The 15,991-nt window shown below is 45.7% G+C and overlaps 2 protein-coding genes across 5 annotated transcripts in view; one reads left to right on the plus strand and one right to left on the minus strand.

Moving 5' to 3' along the window:
* RBBP4 (RB binding protein 4, chromatin remodeling factor) lies at nucleotides 1-12,876 on the minus strand. Of its 4 annotated transcripts, none has more exons than XM_075908995.1 (12): nucleotides 12,718-12,876; nucleotides 10,787-10,934; nucleotides 8,642-8,787; nucleotides 5,279-5,452; nucleotides 4,187-4,302; nucleotides 3,900-4,060; nucleotides 3,669-3,795; nucleotides 3,475-3,552; nucleotides 2,290-2,366; nucleotides 2,129-2,186; nucleotides 1,923-2,033; nucleotides 1-1,022 (listed from the first exon to the last, which is right to left on the minus strand). In XM_075908995.1, exons 1-12 carry the CDS (start codon nucleotides 12,851-12,853, stop codon nucleotides 957-959), a joined length of 1,398 nt encoding a protein of 465 aa, XP_075765110.1. In that variant the 5' UTR covers nucleotides 12,854-12,876; the 3' UTR covers nucleotides 1-956. The 4 variants fall into 4 exon arrangements, with proteins under 4 accessions (XP_075765110.1, XP_075765108.1, XP_075765111.1 ...); XM_075908993.1 differs by having other exon boundaries at nucleotides 3,900-4,078; XM_075908996.1 differs by having other exon boundaries at nucleotides 10,787-10,931; nucleotides 12,718-12,870.
* Nucleotides 12,501-15,991, plus strand: part of TSLIG1 (tRNA splicing ligase complex subunit 1) — an 18,134-nt gene continuing 14,643 nt past the window's right edge. Inside the window, exon 1 of the mRNA XM_075908998.2 lies at nucleotides 12,501-12,629. The gene's annotated coding sequence lies outside the window, so the exon portion shown is untranslated. The remainder of the gene's footprint in view (nucleotides 12,630-15,991) is intronic.

Genomic DNA, 15,991 nt, shown 5'->3' on the forward strand with positions numbered 1-15,991 from the left:
TTTATGTAGAAAACCAATTTATTCCATCTGAAGCACTTACACATAATTAGTCATGGAGAATAACAGCCTACTGAGAGATGTGCAGAAGCTAGTGGTCAAGGACTAATTCCTTAAAAAAAAAATGAAATTCATCCACATTTCGTTAATATTTTTACATATACCAGCTACCAATGGTGTTTTCAGATTACTGGACATGCCACCTGTGGTACATCAGTCAGGTAAAAACATACAATTTTACAACTTGGTGGTCCCAAGTTTTAAAAACCATTTCACAGAAAGGAAAGAAAATATATGAAAACACAGCTCAAGAACACACAACAGACCAAACTACTTGGGTGGTGAACAATGATCCGCAGGAATAGCTACAATATCCAAAATTCTGTGTTGCCCACCAGAAGGGGTGGGAAGGAGACAGTGAAAATCCAGAATTAAGGAAAGATTTCTAGTGCTGGTTCAAGTCAGAATCTGCACTTGAAAATACTGGCGCACAGACTAAAAATCCCAATATTCTCTTATCAAGAAGAGGACAAGAGACTCCATGTAACTGCCCAAAGATTAAAACCACTTGCCATCACCTCAGGTACACAATTATGTGGCTCTACCCCTCAAACCTTGAAAGTTAGCCAGAAAAGTTAGCCTGCAGCTGTAGCATTTAAGCAGCAAAAAGAGAAAGCTCCCACCCCCACTTCTTGAAGGCATCTTTGTCCAGCTTTATACACAATAAGCTGCTGTAGGAAATTTAAAGAAGGAGCTATAGCACGGTACCAGGTCATTTGGGCCAAGCCCTTAAGTTAGAATACTCATTGTTGGGAATTAAAAGCACGGTTGATGGTATCTACATAGGGAAGGCTGAACACAGTCTATGTATGTCTCAAAACCAGTGTCAAATCAATATCAGAGCTGGAAGGGAAGGGGGAGGAGGGGACGAGGACTAAAAACAGTGTAAGGTCAGTCATCTAGGACCCTTGACCTTCTGGATCCACACTTCCTTCAGGATCTTCATCATTATATATGTTCTCAGCCTGCAAGATATAGGGAATGAGGAATTGGAGAATCACTTAATATGACAACACTTATCTGAGTTCAAGGGATACAATGTGAGCACTTCCAAGGACTACAGTTCTAGCAGTCATTCATCTCCAGATACTGAGCTCTCACCCTAGATCCCTCAAGGCTATTTAGCACTTACAGAAGTGTTACTATAAATATGCCCGAACCTTTTCATAATGGCCATGTTTTCCACAGTATTGCTTTAAAATAGAGTTGTGATAAAGGACAACTGCAGTTTGTATGCAATACACAATTAGGGACTTGACTCCTTAACTATAAATTAGTATCATGAAGAATACAGATCTCTTCCTTGTAGTTATTTCATAGTCTACTTTTACACAGTGCTTTTCAAAAGATCTCAGAGCACCTCAACATGATGATATTAAACCCTCTGAGAAGTGAGTATTAACCCATTTTACAGGTAGATAAGCAGCAGGTAAAAAAGGAACTGTGAGGTTATAAGTCACTTAACATTAGTTTCTATCTGGAGCTATATACACAACAATCTAAAATTAAATCTCCCCCTCCCACTCTATCATTTGTAAGCATTTCACTCACTTTGGACAATGAAACTGGTCAACTTCTCCTTTGGCTCCCATACACTAATACAGTGTTTGATTTCCAAATACTAGAAGGAAATGGTTTACATCTGCCCCCACCCTCCCAACACATTTTTGGAAGTGACACACATGAAGTGGTTGCTTTAATGTTTGTAAAACAAAACCTAAATCAACATCAGCATTGCTGAGCAGGCTTGGCTAAGGCTGCACAGCAAATCAGTATCAAAGTAGAGAATTCTATTTTGCTCAACAGGTCTGAGAAAGTGTCATTTACCACACAACCACTACAAAGAATTACACCACATAGCTTACCATTTGCCAGACTTGCATAATATTGTCTTCTGATACAGAACAAATTACCCAGGGTTCATTGGGATTCCAGGAGAAATCTGATATTTTTGCAGTGTGACCACCATGAATAAACTATATTTGGGGGGGGAGGAAAAAAAGAGCATTCAGGTCTAAAGTGCAGATATGAAGTGCATATCAGATCCAGAGTTATAGTTTGAAAAACTTACCAACAGCTCTGGTGGGCCATCCTCTGCATCTTCAGGGGACTGCTCTTCCCCAATTTTACTGTAGTAAAAACAAGAGCAAAATGTAAACAGATTTTTCAGAGCACCCAAGGGAATTGATTCAGACAGACAATAGCAGGTGTCACTCTCAGTTTACGACTTACCTCAAGTCCCACACATTTAGCCTACGGTCAGTACCACTGGAGGCCAAAATGGTTTCATTATGAGGAGACCACTGAACCTGCACAAAGAAGAGCATATCAAAAAGGAGATAAATCTAAAGAAGCCATGCATGACACAGTGAAGCAATGTCTGCTTTATCGCATGAACGCAATTTTCCAGTTTCAAGTTGCAAAGGCATCAATTCAAAAGATGAATTTTGCATTGATAATGCTTCTACATGGAAGAGGGGATTGTGAACACTTATGACTGCCTGCCTAAAGCTTGAATGAGACAATGTGCTCAGACTCCATGGAGCTGCAAAATGCAGTCAGTCTTCCTTCTTACGTCAGATGCCCACTGAAAAGCACTGCATCCTCCAAGGAGGCTGCTTGCCCTCCTGTCTGCAATGAGAGTTACACTTACACAAACTGCACTTATGTGAAATGTGAGGAAAGACCACGTGCAGCACAAAAGAAAAAAAAAAAAAAAAAGCAAAACAGAGGGAAAGAAATTCCACAATCGTATCTATACGAGCCTAAATACTAGAGTTACTGCCTCCAGCTGGAAAAAAAAAGTCTATTCCTGTGAATATGACTTAATCAGGTAGCTGGGTCAGAAGATGAGGGAAGAGCCTAACATTCCAAGCACAGATCGTCCAACAATGCATATGAAAGCTATCAAGAGTTCTATTTAGAAGCCTTTAGCAATCCTGTTACCCAACAAGCCCCTGCATTTTTTTTCTAATCAGTCTTTCATTTTGCTACTCTTAGACAATTATCTTCACCTGCCATCTTCTCATACTGAGAATGCTGGCTTGTCTAAAAAAGATGTCCTGCCTTCCCAATTGCTCACTGCCTCTAACTGACCTTCAAAATCCCCATTCTTGGTCACCAGTTTGCACTCTAAATAGTTAATAAAATGATTGCACCTTTCTAGAGGGCTCAAAATCTGCTGCAGCTCCTCACTGCAACTAGTTACTGAAAAGAGAGTCAAAGATGAACTAAAAACTGCCACTAGTTTTTAAATGCAAATATCATGAGTAACAAAAACAGTGGAAGAAAAAAACTAAATGGACTAATTTTTAATCAATACATTTTAAGGTCATGCAGGGTGTCAATGGTTTGGAGACCCAACTGCAGGAAACAAAATCAAAATAATTCCCCTAAAAATATACCATTTTACTGTACCTGAAATATTTCGTCTTTATGCGATTCAAATGAGTGCAGCTTCAGTTTTAGGTTTCTAAGATCCCATAAAGCAACAGTCTATTAAGGAAGATGAAAAATAAAGTTAAGGGAAGTTACTAGAGTTACCAACATATACACTTGTGTGAACATGAACTTAAGGGATATCATCTGTCCACATTCAAAACAGACTATACCTTATCAGCAGATCCTGTGGCCAGAATAAACTCACTATAGGGATTGAAAGAAAGGCAATTCACTTCAGCTGTGTGAGCATCCACAGAGTGGCTGGGTTTGGAGGTGTTGTTTGACCGGGTGTCCCAACTACAAAGAGAGGGGAATATGATGAGATATAAAACTTTTGCTGTCCAGTATCCTGAGAGGGGGAAATATTCCCAACTTTACAAGTAAAGGTACTACCCACGTACATCATGAGCTTCTGATCATCAGCAACAGATCCAAAGAGGGATTCATGGAGCAAGTGCCAAGATACATCTTCCACTACTGCTGTATGCCCTGTAAAGATGGTCTTTGCATCCACCACTTTACCTTCCTTCGGAACAGCGCTAATATCCCACAAGCAGATGGTCTTAAAGAAAAAGTGTATCTTTAAGATAGAGGAACTTTCCTCACCTCCCCCCCACCCACTCCCAAAAAAGCATTAGTTAATCAACTAAAGTGCAACCAGCACTCTGCATATATTTACAATACTCACATGATCATCAGAAGCACTGAGCAAATGCCCACTCAGATTTGGGTTCCACGACAGTCCATAGCCTTCCTTTTGGTGTCCACGAAGACGGAGATCAGGATTACACTCTCCAGAAGGGTCTGCAAAGGTAGTGTCAGAAAACTTCAGCTCCTAACAACTCCACTAATGCAAGCCCACCATAGAGCACCATGACAAGAGTGCCACAGTACTTCCTCAACCTCTGCTTTCAGATCTTAAACAGGATTCCCACTTTAGTCTTAAGTAGAACCATTTCATTTTAAGCAGTAGAAAGAACCAAGACACTCTACAAGGCTAAAACAAAAAAAAGTGTCAGAACTTTTACTGCTAAAAAGGAAGAATTATATTTCAAACATTAAGGTAGTTCTGACTAGCTCTATTCTGGAATAGGGTTCCATTATGCTAGGTGCAGAACAAAATAAAGACAGCCCTCACTCCCTGTCTACAATCTCTAAGTCAAGAAGTAATTTGTCAGGTTGCACCATGAAATATAACCCTCAGTTACTGTTCTGATAATAATCTTTCATGAATTAACTAGGTCAGTTTTCAATTAAGTTCCCAAAACCACACATTTTGTACATTAGCAGTGATCTTCCTGTGCTTTTCCAAAAGAGGTCAAATTAGTTTTTAAAGCTGCCCCGCCTTACTTTGCTTATGCTGTTTGCAGGTGATTTTACATCCCGGTTCGTCAAGTTAATAGCTCAGCCACCCAGCAAACAAAACAGCTTCCAACTGGCCCCTGAATATCCTCCATTATCACAACAGGTGAAATCCCAAAATTGCCACCATGAAAAACTGATAGTGGCACCTCACCCAAACGACAAATATATTTAAAAGTTAGATTATAAACAACACATGACAGAGAATGCAGTGAGGCAGCAACTGATGACACATATCAACTAGTTCCTTGGAGAAGTTCTTCTACTCAACTAACAAAGATTTGTTTTAATACTAAACATTAAAAACAAAAACTTAAACTTCTATTCCTTCTCCTACTCCCTCCCTCCAAACTCATAAGATCTAGTCACAAAAGTTTGTGCTCAATTTTGAACTGTGGTAAGAAAGAGCTATAGACACCTGGTTTAGAGGGGTGTTTGGTATAGTCAAAGACTAAGACATCACTGGATGGAGTCTTTGTAGCAATGATGCAGGGATTCTGGGGCATGTAGCGTGCTCTGTTCACTTCTCCTTCATGGTTGATCTTGATTTCAATTTCGATTTTCCCACTAACAGAGCCAAAGCCTCCAAACTCTGGAAATAAGGAGCAGATAGCTGTTAATGGTGAACTGAGCATGCAATTCAAATCAAAATATAAGAACTCAATAAGGCCAGAGAAGTATCTATATGGATTGTAGGACAATACGTGGTTCTGAAGCTATGTTCACAGAAAATAAGTCAAGAGAATCTGATTCAAATGCTTCATTTTTGTTGTTGTTACAGCAACACATTAAGGTTCCCAAGTAGGGATGTAAAATCCTGCTTAATCAGCTGATTAAAAAAGTTTTGTTTAGCCCGTTAACCGCATAAACAGGGGTGGATTCGCCCTCCCCATCACGGGCAGGCTGCTCTGGAGCACCCCTCACGCTCCTTCTAGTTAACTATAACCGGTAAGCATCACCTGGTTACCCATAACCAAGGCAGTTAGTTAGCAGAATAATTATTTCAACTAAAACATTTACAACAAATTTATTGCTGGTAAAGGTGCAAGACTAATCATCTCTTTTAAAACTATCTGTTCTACAAATCAATGCTGTATGTTGGGAGACCCATTAGAACATATCTGTTCTTAAACACAACACAGTTTGAGTCTTATCCAGTTAGACTGTACCAAATTTTCTTTGAAAAAAACACCACACTGTCCTTTAAGGTCTGAAGTTACAGCACAGCACAATTTTGTTTAACAGTTCAGCCAATAAGCCTTTAGCCTATCCCAAGGCTGCCTGAGGAAGACACAGGACCTCATTAGAAAAATCTGGCAGGCAACTGCAAGTCTAGGAAAGAGAATAGGACCTACCACCACTGATCTGGCAGCAGGGGACCAGAGATGAGAAAGGTGTCAAAGTGACAGAATCCCTGGACAGAGTTCCTGAACTCTCTTCCACAGTGTTGGCACCAATCTACCTACTCTTGAGTGGATTCACAGTAGATTTATCTTCCTTTTCTGAAGGGTACTGAAACCACATTGGAATCTGGCCCATGAATACAAGAAATTACACTTTCAGAGAGAAAGTTTGTTTTCAGATAGAAAACTCAATTCACTAAAGATCAACTCAACTCACAGTAAAACGGCAAGTTTTCTTGGACATTAAAAATAAAGATGTTCACATTCTTTATAAATGTTTTTAGAATAAACTAAACAGTTATAAGTGAGAGGAGCATAACTATTTAAACATATGCTTAAAAATAGAAATCTGTTTTCTATTCATTTATCTTCTATTTTACAGAATGGAACTGAGGTAGAAAGGTTACATTAAGCAACCCACACAAGACCCAAGACCTTGCCATGGGTGTGCAGACAACACCTTCATTAGTGGCACTGATTAGGTGCTCTCTCATCTAGTATTCAGTTCAATAGGCCATACTGCCTCATGTGGAAGAAGGAGGAATGGCAAGTATCAGGGTTATAAAAAGTCAGACGACTAAAATAAATTCTTTGATAGCCTTTTTGAAGCTATGTTTAGCATGTGATTATGAAATTGAGAGCAAGCATCGGGCAGTATATTCCTTGAAAGAGGTACTAATGTGAAAGTCATTAAATCAAAACATAAGAACATAAAAATGGCCATACTGGGTCAGACCAAAGGTCCATCCAGCCCAGTACCCTGTCTGCTGACAGTGGCCAATGCCAGGTGCCCCAGAGGGAGTGAATCCAACAGGTAACCATCAAGCGATCCCTCTCCTGCCATCCATCTCCACCCTTTGACAAACAGAGGCTAGGGACATCATTCCTCACCCATACTGGCTAATAGCCACTAATGGACTTAACCTCCGTGAATTTACCTAGTTCTCTTTTAAACACTGTTATAATCCTAGCCTTCACAACCTCCTCAGGCAAGGAGTTCCACAGATCGACTATGCGCTGTCTGAAGAAGAACTTCCTTTTATTTGTTTTAAACCTGCTGCCCATTAGTTTCATTTGGTGGCCCCTAGTTCTTATATTATGGGAACAAGTAAATAACTTTTCCTTATTCACTTTCTCCACACCACTCATGGTTTTATAGACCTCTATCATATCCCCCCTTAGTCTCCTCTTTTCCAAGCTGAAAAGTCCCAATCTCTTTAATCTCTCCTCATATGGGACCCTTTCCAAACCTCTAATCATTTTAGTTGCCCCTCTCTGAACCTTTTCTAATGCCGGTATATCTTTTTTGAGATGAGGATACCACATCTGTACACAGTATTCCAGATGTGGGTGTATCATGGATTTATATAAGGGCAATAAAATATTCTCCGTCTTATTCTCTATCCCCTTTTTAATGATTCCTAATATCCTGTTTGCTTTCTCGACTGCTGCTGCACACTGCGTGGACGTCTTCAGAGAACTATCCATGACGACTCCAAAATCTCTTTCCTGATTAGTTGTAACTAAATTAGCCCCCATAATATTATATGTATATTTCCCCCCCCCCCCAATGTGCATTACTTTACATTTATCCACATTAAATTTCATTTGCCATTCTGTTGCCCAGTCACTTATTTTGGTGAGATCTTTTTGAAGTTCTTCACAGTCTAAACAAACCATTTTAGGACCATGATTAAAAGGTTTTCGGGTGTACAGATTATCTACAAGCTTCCCATCTAAATTAAAAGTCACAAGTATTCAAAGATTGCGATTCAATATAATTATGAAAAAAATTAAGGATTAAAATACAGAGGGGAAGAGAAGCAGCATGACAGATTTGATACATCTCTGGAAAACAAATTACCATGCGAAGTATTTTATTAATTAGAATCCTGTTCATGAACAATACTGAAATCCAAAGATCAAAATGTCAATTGCACATTCCTGGCTTCTAGCAATAAAGTGCACAGCAAACAACTGGACTGGAAATGACCCACATAATGTAGAACAATTGATTAAACTGACTAAAATAACCATTTCTTATAACAAGTAGGAATACTGGCAGCCAAACAAGACTGCAGATAACATGGGATCCAAACCCAAAGTATTGAACTATTTAAACAGGACAATATGCCCTCTTCTCTTCATCACTGTTAGTAAAATGTAACCTTTTCTCTTGTAAGTGAAAAGTTTCCTACAATGTAGCATATGGGTTACAGAAGTACTGTGTAGAAATCCATGAGAAAAGCTTAACATTTTCCTGGTGATTTAATAGTGAATTTAATTTTATTTTATCAATCCAAAGCTAAGAAAAAAAGACCAAAATCTAGTGAAAAAAGTGTTAAAACTCCACTTTGTTTACCACCTTTGTCGCTTACCTCCTTTCTCACTATCATAGTGTGAAGCATCAAACTGTGCATCATCATTGGGCAGCTGAACACTGGCTATCACAAGATGGTTTTGTTCATCTGAAGTGTGGGTCCCCAGGACTAGCCGGTGAATACTGAAATCTTTGCCTTCGGGTCTACAACAAATCAAGGGAGATACACCCAGCTGTTACTAGACCATCAGAGTGAGCCCACTGCCCGGAAGTTATCCCTTTACAGGTTCACCAACCAATCGACTGTGATGTCCAGCAATGCAGTGAAGCTGCTGCTAAGACAAGCTCCCGAGTCCCTGCCTACCTCACCCCCACACCACTTCCAGAAGCAACTAGCACTGACCTGTGGGCGGCAGCAGGGGTCTCAATATGTTGCTCCTGCCTCCAAGCACCACCCCCATAGCTCCCATTAGCTGGGAACGGGGAACTATGACCAATGGGAGCTGAGGGGGCAGTGCCAGCAAAAGGACAGCACATAGAGCCATCTGCCCTTTCTCCCACCCCATAGGGCCATAGAGGTTCATTGTCCCTTCCAAAAGCAGTACGGGGCTGAGGCAGGCAGGAAGCCTGCTTTAGCCTCATTATACCACCAACAGGAGCTATTTGCAATAAGTGCTGCCTGGCAGAAGCCAGCACCCCTTACCACCTCCTGCACCTTAAACTCCAGCTCTGAGCCACCTCTGGCAGCCAGCACCCCCTACCCTCTCCTGCACCCCGAGCCCCCTGCTCTAGCCCAGAGTCCCTGCCTGCATCCAGACTCTCCTCCCAAAGCTTGCACCTGCTCACCTTCTCCTGCACCCCAAATGTGCCCCAGACTCAGCCCAGAACCACACACTGCAAACCCCTCCATCCCTGCTCAGAACCAGCACCCCCTGCTGAACCCCAATCCCCTGCTCAAGCCCTGTGAATATGGGGGTGGAGAACCTACAATGAGTGAGTGGGGGGGTGGAGTAGGACTACATGGAAGGGGCAGGACCTTGGAGAGGGGACAGGGTAGATTTGGGTTGCCCTTAAATTAAAAAAAAAAAAAAATCTTGGGCATAAAAAGGTCAGAGACCACTTCTTTACAAAAACATAAACTACTCACTCATTTCAGTATTGTCCCTGCTCTCCTTCTGAGATATGGAAGCAAGGTTGTTTGTGGTGTAGAGATTTCCTATCTCAGTGGTCACCAACCAGTAGATTGGGATCTATCGGTAAATCTTGGAGCCTCAGACAAGTGATCCTGATGGGTTTGGCTGTGAGGCTCTCAAGTGCCTGCACTTTAGCTGTCCCTCCCCCACTGCCCAGCTGCTCCTGCCCAGAGCCCCTGAGCTGCTCCAGGAGCCTCCTGCTTATTGTGCAGAATGGGGGAGACAAGAGGCAGGGAAGCATTGATGTCACTCTGTCCCCCTCTTCTGTACCCCATCTTCACAGAGTGAGGAGGGTGAGGCCTTGCAGAAGGGGTGAAGCAGGGGTAATTGGGTTTCAGGTAGATCCTGGACTGAAATTCAAAGAGTGAGCTTGTGCTTAAAAAGGCTGGAGACCACTGTCCTCTCTCATACTGGAGTCCTTATAGCATCAAAGTTCACTTGTTTTCTTTGCCCATCTATAGTATCTCTGATATTCCCCCAAGGAGCTTCTAGTGGAGTAAAGTCTTGAGGTTTATTAGCACTTTGAACAAGCAGAAGATGGAAAATAAATTGGTTCAGTAATTTAGGGGGATGACAGTGATTACTTTGAAGTTTGTCTCTGGGGTAGGATGGACAGGAAGAGATCAGAGAACAGTTATACAGCCGGTCCTCGAGTTACGAACACGATCCACACTTACGAACAGTACGGCCGCATTTAAACGAATGGGGTCCGACTTACAAACAAATGGAGTTACAACCAAGTGTTTGGTACGTAACTTGTCAGTAAGCAGGGGACCGGCTGTACTTTAAATAGAGGTGAAAATATTCTGCCAAACAGCAGTTCATTTTTTAAACAAAAAGGAGTGGAGATATTGGTTAACATGGTGTGCCGTAACAGTCCTCAACTCACTAAGGATAAGGCAAGAGCACAAATTGCTGGTCATGGAAGACAGCAACTACAGAGTCTTGATGCAATGTGAAACGCGATAGTGACTTTTTTCATCATTCAAAAAGTCAGAGGATAAATTTACCTTGTTACATCAGGAAGCCACTGAGCAGTCAAGCTGGGCCACTCCAGAGCATGGGTCATTACCAGATCATACAGGAAAGGAGTGTTCTTTTTCCAAATTTTATATTCCTCATTGATCACACGTTCCTCCACCGCATCATCAAAGGCTGCTAAAGTTTTTTAAAGATGCACAAAAATATGGACAAGTATTTATAAATGGTCAACAAGACAATGAATGTACATGGGGAAGCTTTTTTGGGGGGGGGGGTCATTGACCCACAGAAGAAGAAAAAAGTCAGTCAGGGGCCACACACACAGGTGAGAACAAAAACAAAATCTTCACACACCCTGACGTGGCCGCAAACTGAGAAGGAGAAAGACTCCCCACCTCTCCTCTCACACACCAGAGCCTTGAAAGGGCCCAGTTTAGTAGATTGTGTGCTCCAGCTCTGCAGTGGGGGGGGGGGCTAAAGCACTAGCACAAACTCCCCAACATGAAGCAGGGGGGCCCTGAGCCTCAGGGGCTGGATCCAGGCAAGCCAGAGGACAGTTCCCTGTGCATGCAGCCCCTGTGCATGAGGTTCCCCACCCCTGGCTTATCTGATAGCAACACTACTGATGCATACACCATACTTCCACAAAAAGCCAACTACTAGATTAAAAAACTCCTGCAGCACATGCAATCACCTCTCTCTTCAGATAAAGAAGTCTAATCTAGAACCAATAGTTGTAGGAAGCAATACAAATTAAATACACAAGGAAGCAATGCCTGGGCTCACTTCATACTAGAAACAGCCCCATTAAGGCTACTAGTCCTAAATCAACCAATAGAGTCCTGTCCATCTCTCTTTGTGAGACAGATGAGTTGAATCTACACCTACCAACTCACCCTTCACTAAAAGTTACTTTAAAGAAGGTGCAAAACTCTCCACAATTTAGAGCAGCATTTTTTTTTCCTGTAAAAGTGGTTTCATTGAACATTAAAAAATAAATCTCTTTAATACTACGCAGGTTCGAGCGACCTAGGAATCCCATAAAAACGCCAAAGTAAATATGGGATTAGACTCCAGATTAAGGATGCAAAACCCCATGTAATGTGTTAATTGGTTAAAAGTTATGTTTAACTAGTTAACCGCTTAAATGGGACCAGATTGAGGCGCACCCATGCTGCTCCAGTCAGACCTGCCCATCGCATGCTAGGCTTGAGCGTCCCCCACCTGCGGCAGACCCCGCTGGGCGGGAACAGTCCCTGCCCGCATCAGGCCGGGGGCTGCTGCAGCCCCCACAGGTTAACGGTAACCGGGGGCAAGGGGGATGCTGACCCGTTCAACATCCCCAAAGCAGCCTGAGCGAGATCGGAGCCCAACACACAGACCGAGGAGGTTTGGGGGCCGCAGGTGGCAGCCTCCTGGCCTCCCCTCGGGGCAGAGCGCGCAGCAGCAGGGGGCGGCCCAGGGAAGCTGGGGGGGGGCACGAGCCAAGCGCACTCGCGGCCCATTGCAGCCCCCCAGGGAGCGCGGAGCGGGAGCGCATCTTGCGCGGCCCCGCAGTGGGGGGGGAGGGGGACCCCGGAAGGGAACCTCCTGAAGACCCCCAGGTGACCCCCCCCCCCCACTGGAGCAGGCCCTGGCGGGGACGGCGCGCCCGAGGGAGGCGGGAGGGGACCGCGGCCTGACCCCCCCCCCACGGAGACGCGCGCGGGTGGAGACACGCCCCCAGCCTCGGAGCGGAGCCCCGCCCCCAGCCCTTCCGGGGAGGGCTGTGTCTCGGCGGGGGGAAAGGGGGAGCAAGGGGGGGGGCTCAGAGCAGCTCCCCAGAGACCGAGGGCGCGGCCCCTCCCCCCGGCAGGTTCTCCACAGCCTGAGGTAGGAGCACAGCGCGCGCGTCCCCCGGAGGGGGGAGGGGCCCCCAGCCGGCCGGGGGCCCGCGCCTCAGCCCCGCGCTCTCGCCTACCCTCCTTGTCCGCCATGGCGAAGGTGCAGGCGGTGCGGCCAGCCGGCTCCTCGCCTCCCTCCGTCCCCGCCAGCCGCCGCTCTATTGTTTCCTGCCCCCTGCGTGCGGCTCCGGCGCCGCGCGCCCTTCGCGCCATCGGCCGCCAATCACAGCCCACTGCCCGGCCCGCGCGGCCAATCCGAGCGCCGGAGCGGGCTCGGGGGGGCGGGTCCAGAGGGGCGGTGAGCGCGCTCTCCGGATCACGTGGGAGGGGGGAAGGCGCTAGCGGCTGAAGTTCCCCTGGGAGCCGCCATTTTCCAGTGTAGGGCATCTAGGGGGACATGGACCCTGGCTCGTGCGCAGGTCTTCTTAAAGGGCCAGTCACCAACCAGTGGTCACTTGCATACAGACACTATGGCTGTGTCTAGACTGGCAAGTTTTTCCGCAAAATCAGCTGCTTTTGCGGAAAAACTTGCCAGCTGTCTACACTGGCCGCTTGAATTTCCGCAAAAGCACTGACGATCTCATGTAAGATTGTCAGTGCTTTTGCGGAAATACTATGCTGCTCCCGTTCGGGCAAAAGTCTTTTTCCGAAAATCTTTTGCACAGAAGGGCCAGCGTAGACAGCTCAGCTTTGTTTTCCGCAAAAAAACCCCGATCGCGAAAATGGCGATCGGGGCTTTTTTGCGGAAAAGCGTCCGTGCCAATCTAGACGCGCTTTTCCGCAAAAAGTGCTTTTGCGGAAAAGCGTCCCATGCCAATCTAGATGCTCTGTTCCGAAAATGCTTTTAACGGAAAACTTGGAAAACTTTTCCATTAAAAGCATTTCCGGAAAATCATGCCAGTCTAGACGTAGCCTATAGAGTATCAACTTCTAGCCCTTGTGTGTGCCTCAGTTGGGGTCAGCCTGGGGGGTGGGATAAGCCACTGCACCCCCTCCTGCAGGTACAACTGTGGAAAACTATTTCCAGATGGGCATCCCTGCAACACTCTGGCCTGGCACTGCATTAAGTGCATTTCCCCTAATAGCTGGGGTCGTCCCGTGTCATTGCATGGACGTGTCCCATCAGCCAGCACTATGGTACTCATCTGAGCAAGTGACCGAAGGGTAAAGCCCACCTAGTGTTCCAACACTACTACCACTATCAGAGGGGTCGTCGTGTTAATCTGTGTCTGCAGAAACAATGAGGAGTCCTGTGGCACTTTAGAGACTAACAGATTTATTAGAGCATAAGTTTTCGTAGGTAAAACCCACTTCATCAGATGAATTGGAACGCAAGTTACAAAAGCAGGAGTATATATAAGGGAGAAGTTACTTGTGTTAATGAAGCTAATCAAGCCAGGGGGGAAGTGGATTATTCATACGGTGATCATATTTTCTGAACCAAAAAAAGGACACATTAGCCACGCCCCCAGCCTCATTAGCCACATCCCCTGATCTCTTAGCCCCTGCCCACCTGCTACATAAAGTCCTAACCCTGGAGGTAGTACTTCAAGGGTTAAGTTGGACACATGACTGGAAGTAAGAACTCCTCCCACTGTCCTCTGCCATTAGGGATGGGTTTGGCCCCCATAGGACCTTCCCATGCAACTATACTGAAATTGCATTAATCCAACTTGCATTGCATTAACTCGGGGGAAGAGGCCAGGGTTGCCTGTATTTCAGTGGCTCTCAAATTTTTTGGCCCATGAACCACCTGGCTCAATGTAAACCTTTCTGCAGACCACCATTTGCTAATGGAAACTCACTGTGAATTACGTAATTACTCTCAAGCCGTTTTGCTAGTGCTGCAGCTAGGGAGAATGGTTTGACTTAAATTGTTAAATAGATTAAGCGTTTTAACTTTCTTGTGTTAGTTTATCAAACTTCATTTTAAATAAAGTAAAATATTAATTTATGACCAACACAAAAGGTTTCAATTTTTTCTTTATTTATGGCAGGGGTGGGGAACCTTTTTTGGGTTGGGGGGGCCACTAACCCACAAAAAAATCAGCTGGGGGCCACACAAGCCAGAAGCAAAAAAATTCCTCCAAAAACCCCCAACCCACACTGAGCTGGCCCTTAACTGAGACACCTCACTCCTCTGGCATCCTAGCCCCACAGGGTGAGGGGATGGGACCAAGAGGAACGAGGTTCAAGGAAAGGATGTTAAATTGCGGTTATCAAGCTAATCGTGTAGTTGAGGGTAGCTTCAGGAGCTGGCTCAAGCTGAGACTCAGCAGTCCTGGCTCGTGCCGGGTCTGGGAGCCACACGTGCTGCAATTCTGCATTTTAAATGTAGTAAGAGCTGCCGGACTCTTAGTACATTTAAAATTCAGAGGTGTAGCAACCAGCACGAGCCAGGAATGCTTGGTCCCGGCTTGCGCTGAGTCCAGCAGCCTCTGTTCACGTCAGACAGCCCAGGCCACTGTGAACAGGGGCTGCTTAGCGGCAGCAACCCCGTCGTGAAGGGCTCAGCTCCTTGTTGGCCTGAGCAGCCCCTGCCCATGGTGAGCCTAGGCTCAGGCGTGGAAAAAAAAGGGGGTTCCGTGTGCAGGACAGGGCTGCCAATGTGTGGGATAGGGATGAGGTTCAGAATCTGGGAGGTACGTGCAGAAAGGGGAGAGGTTGAGACGTCTGGGTGGGAGGTTGGGTGCAGAGACAGGCTGGGCATAGGGTCCCTGACCAGAAAGGAGGGTGCAGGAGTAGTCTGGGGGTAGGGTTTCTGGCCAGGAGGGAGGATGTCTGGCCAGGAAGGAATGTACAGGAAGGGGTTTGGGGTAGGGTGTCTGGCCAGGAGGGAGAGTGCAGGAGCAAGGGAGGGTGTCAGAGCAAGCCGGGAATGCAGGATCTTAGAGGGGGGAGGGGAGTGAGTGAGGGGGATTTGGGTGCGGGGCCTTAGCATGAGGGGGGTGCTTATCTGGCTTGGCACCCCATTGCAGCAGGGAAAGCCTCCAGACTGCACGCTGTCATTCCCCCTGCAGGGGGGAAGGGAACAGGAACTCAGTCCCCCCCCCTCCATGCAGCGGGGATCCCAGTGCATCCACGGGGCTGCAGCACCAGGTCAGGCTTCCCACTGACAGAGCATGTGTGGGTGTGAAGAAACCCCAACATACCTCGCCAGACCAGGCTCACTGCCATTCCCCCAGCGGGGCGGGGAGGAGTGCGGGGGAGAGAGAGCGGCAGCCCGCCCCAAGGATTCTGCGCGTCCCCTGCCGGGGCTCAGGCAGCAGTTCAAAAGTGCTAAAGTTCGGGAGCGGCTACTCAGACCTTGGACCCGGCCATAGGGTTGCCAGATGGTTTCAATAAAGATAC

This window comes from Pelodiscus sinensis, chromosome 26 (genome assembly GCF_052426305.1).
Source record: "Pelodiscus sinensis isolate ZL-2025 chromosome 26, ASM5242630v1, whole genome shotgun sequence".
Taxonomy (NCBI): Eukaryota; Metazoa; Chordata; order Testudines; family Trionychidae; genus Pelodiscus; species Pelodiscus sinensis.

Coding starts and splice junctions, on each gene's coding strand:
- RBBP4 (XM_075908993.1), bottom strand. CDS start 12,853: ATGGCGCGAAGGGCGCGCGGCGCCGGAGCCGCACGCAGGGGGCAGGAA. Junction 5,453..8,641: donor CTATGATAGTGAGAAAGGAG/GTAAGCGACAAA, acceptor CCTTATTTCCAG/AGTTTGGAGGCTTTGGCTCT. Junction 3,796..3,899: donor GATGATCAGAAGCTCATGAT/GTACGTGGGTAG, acceptor CTCTCTTTGTAG/TTGGGACACCCGGTCAAACA.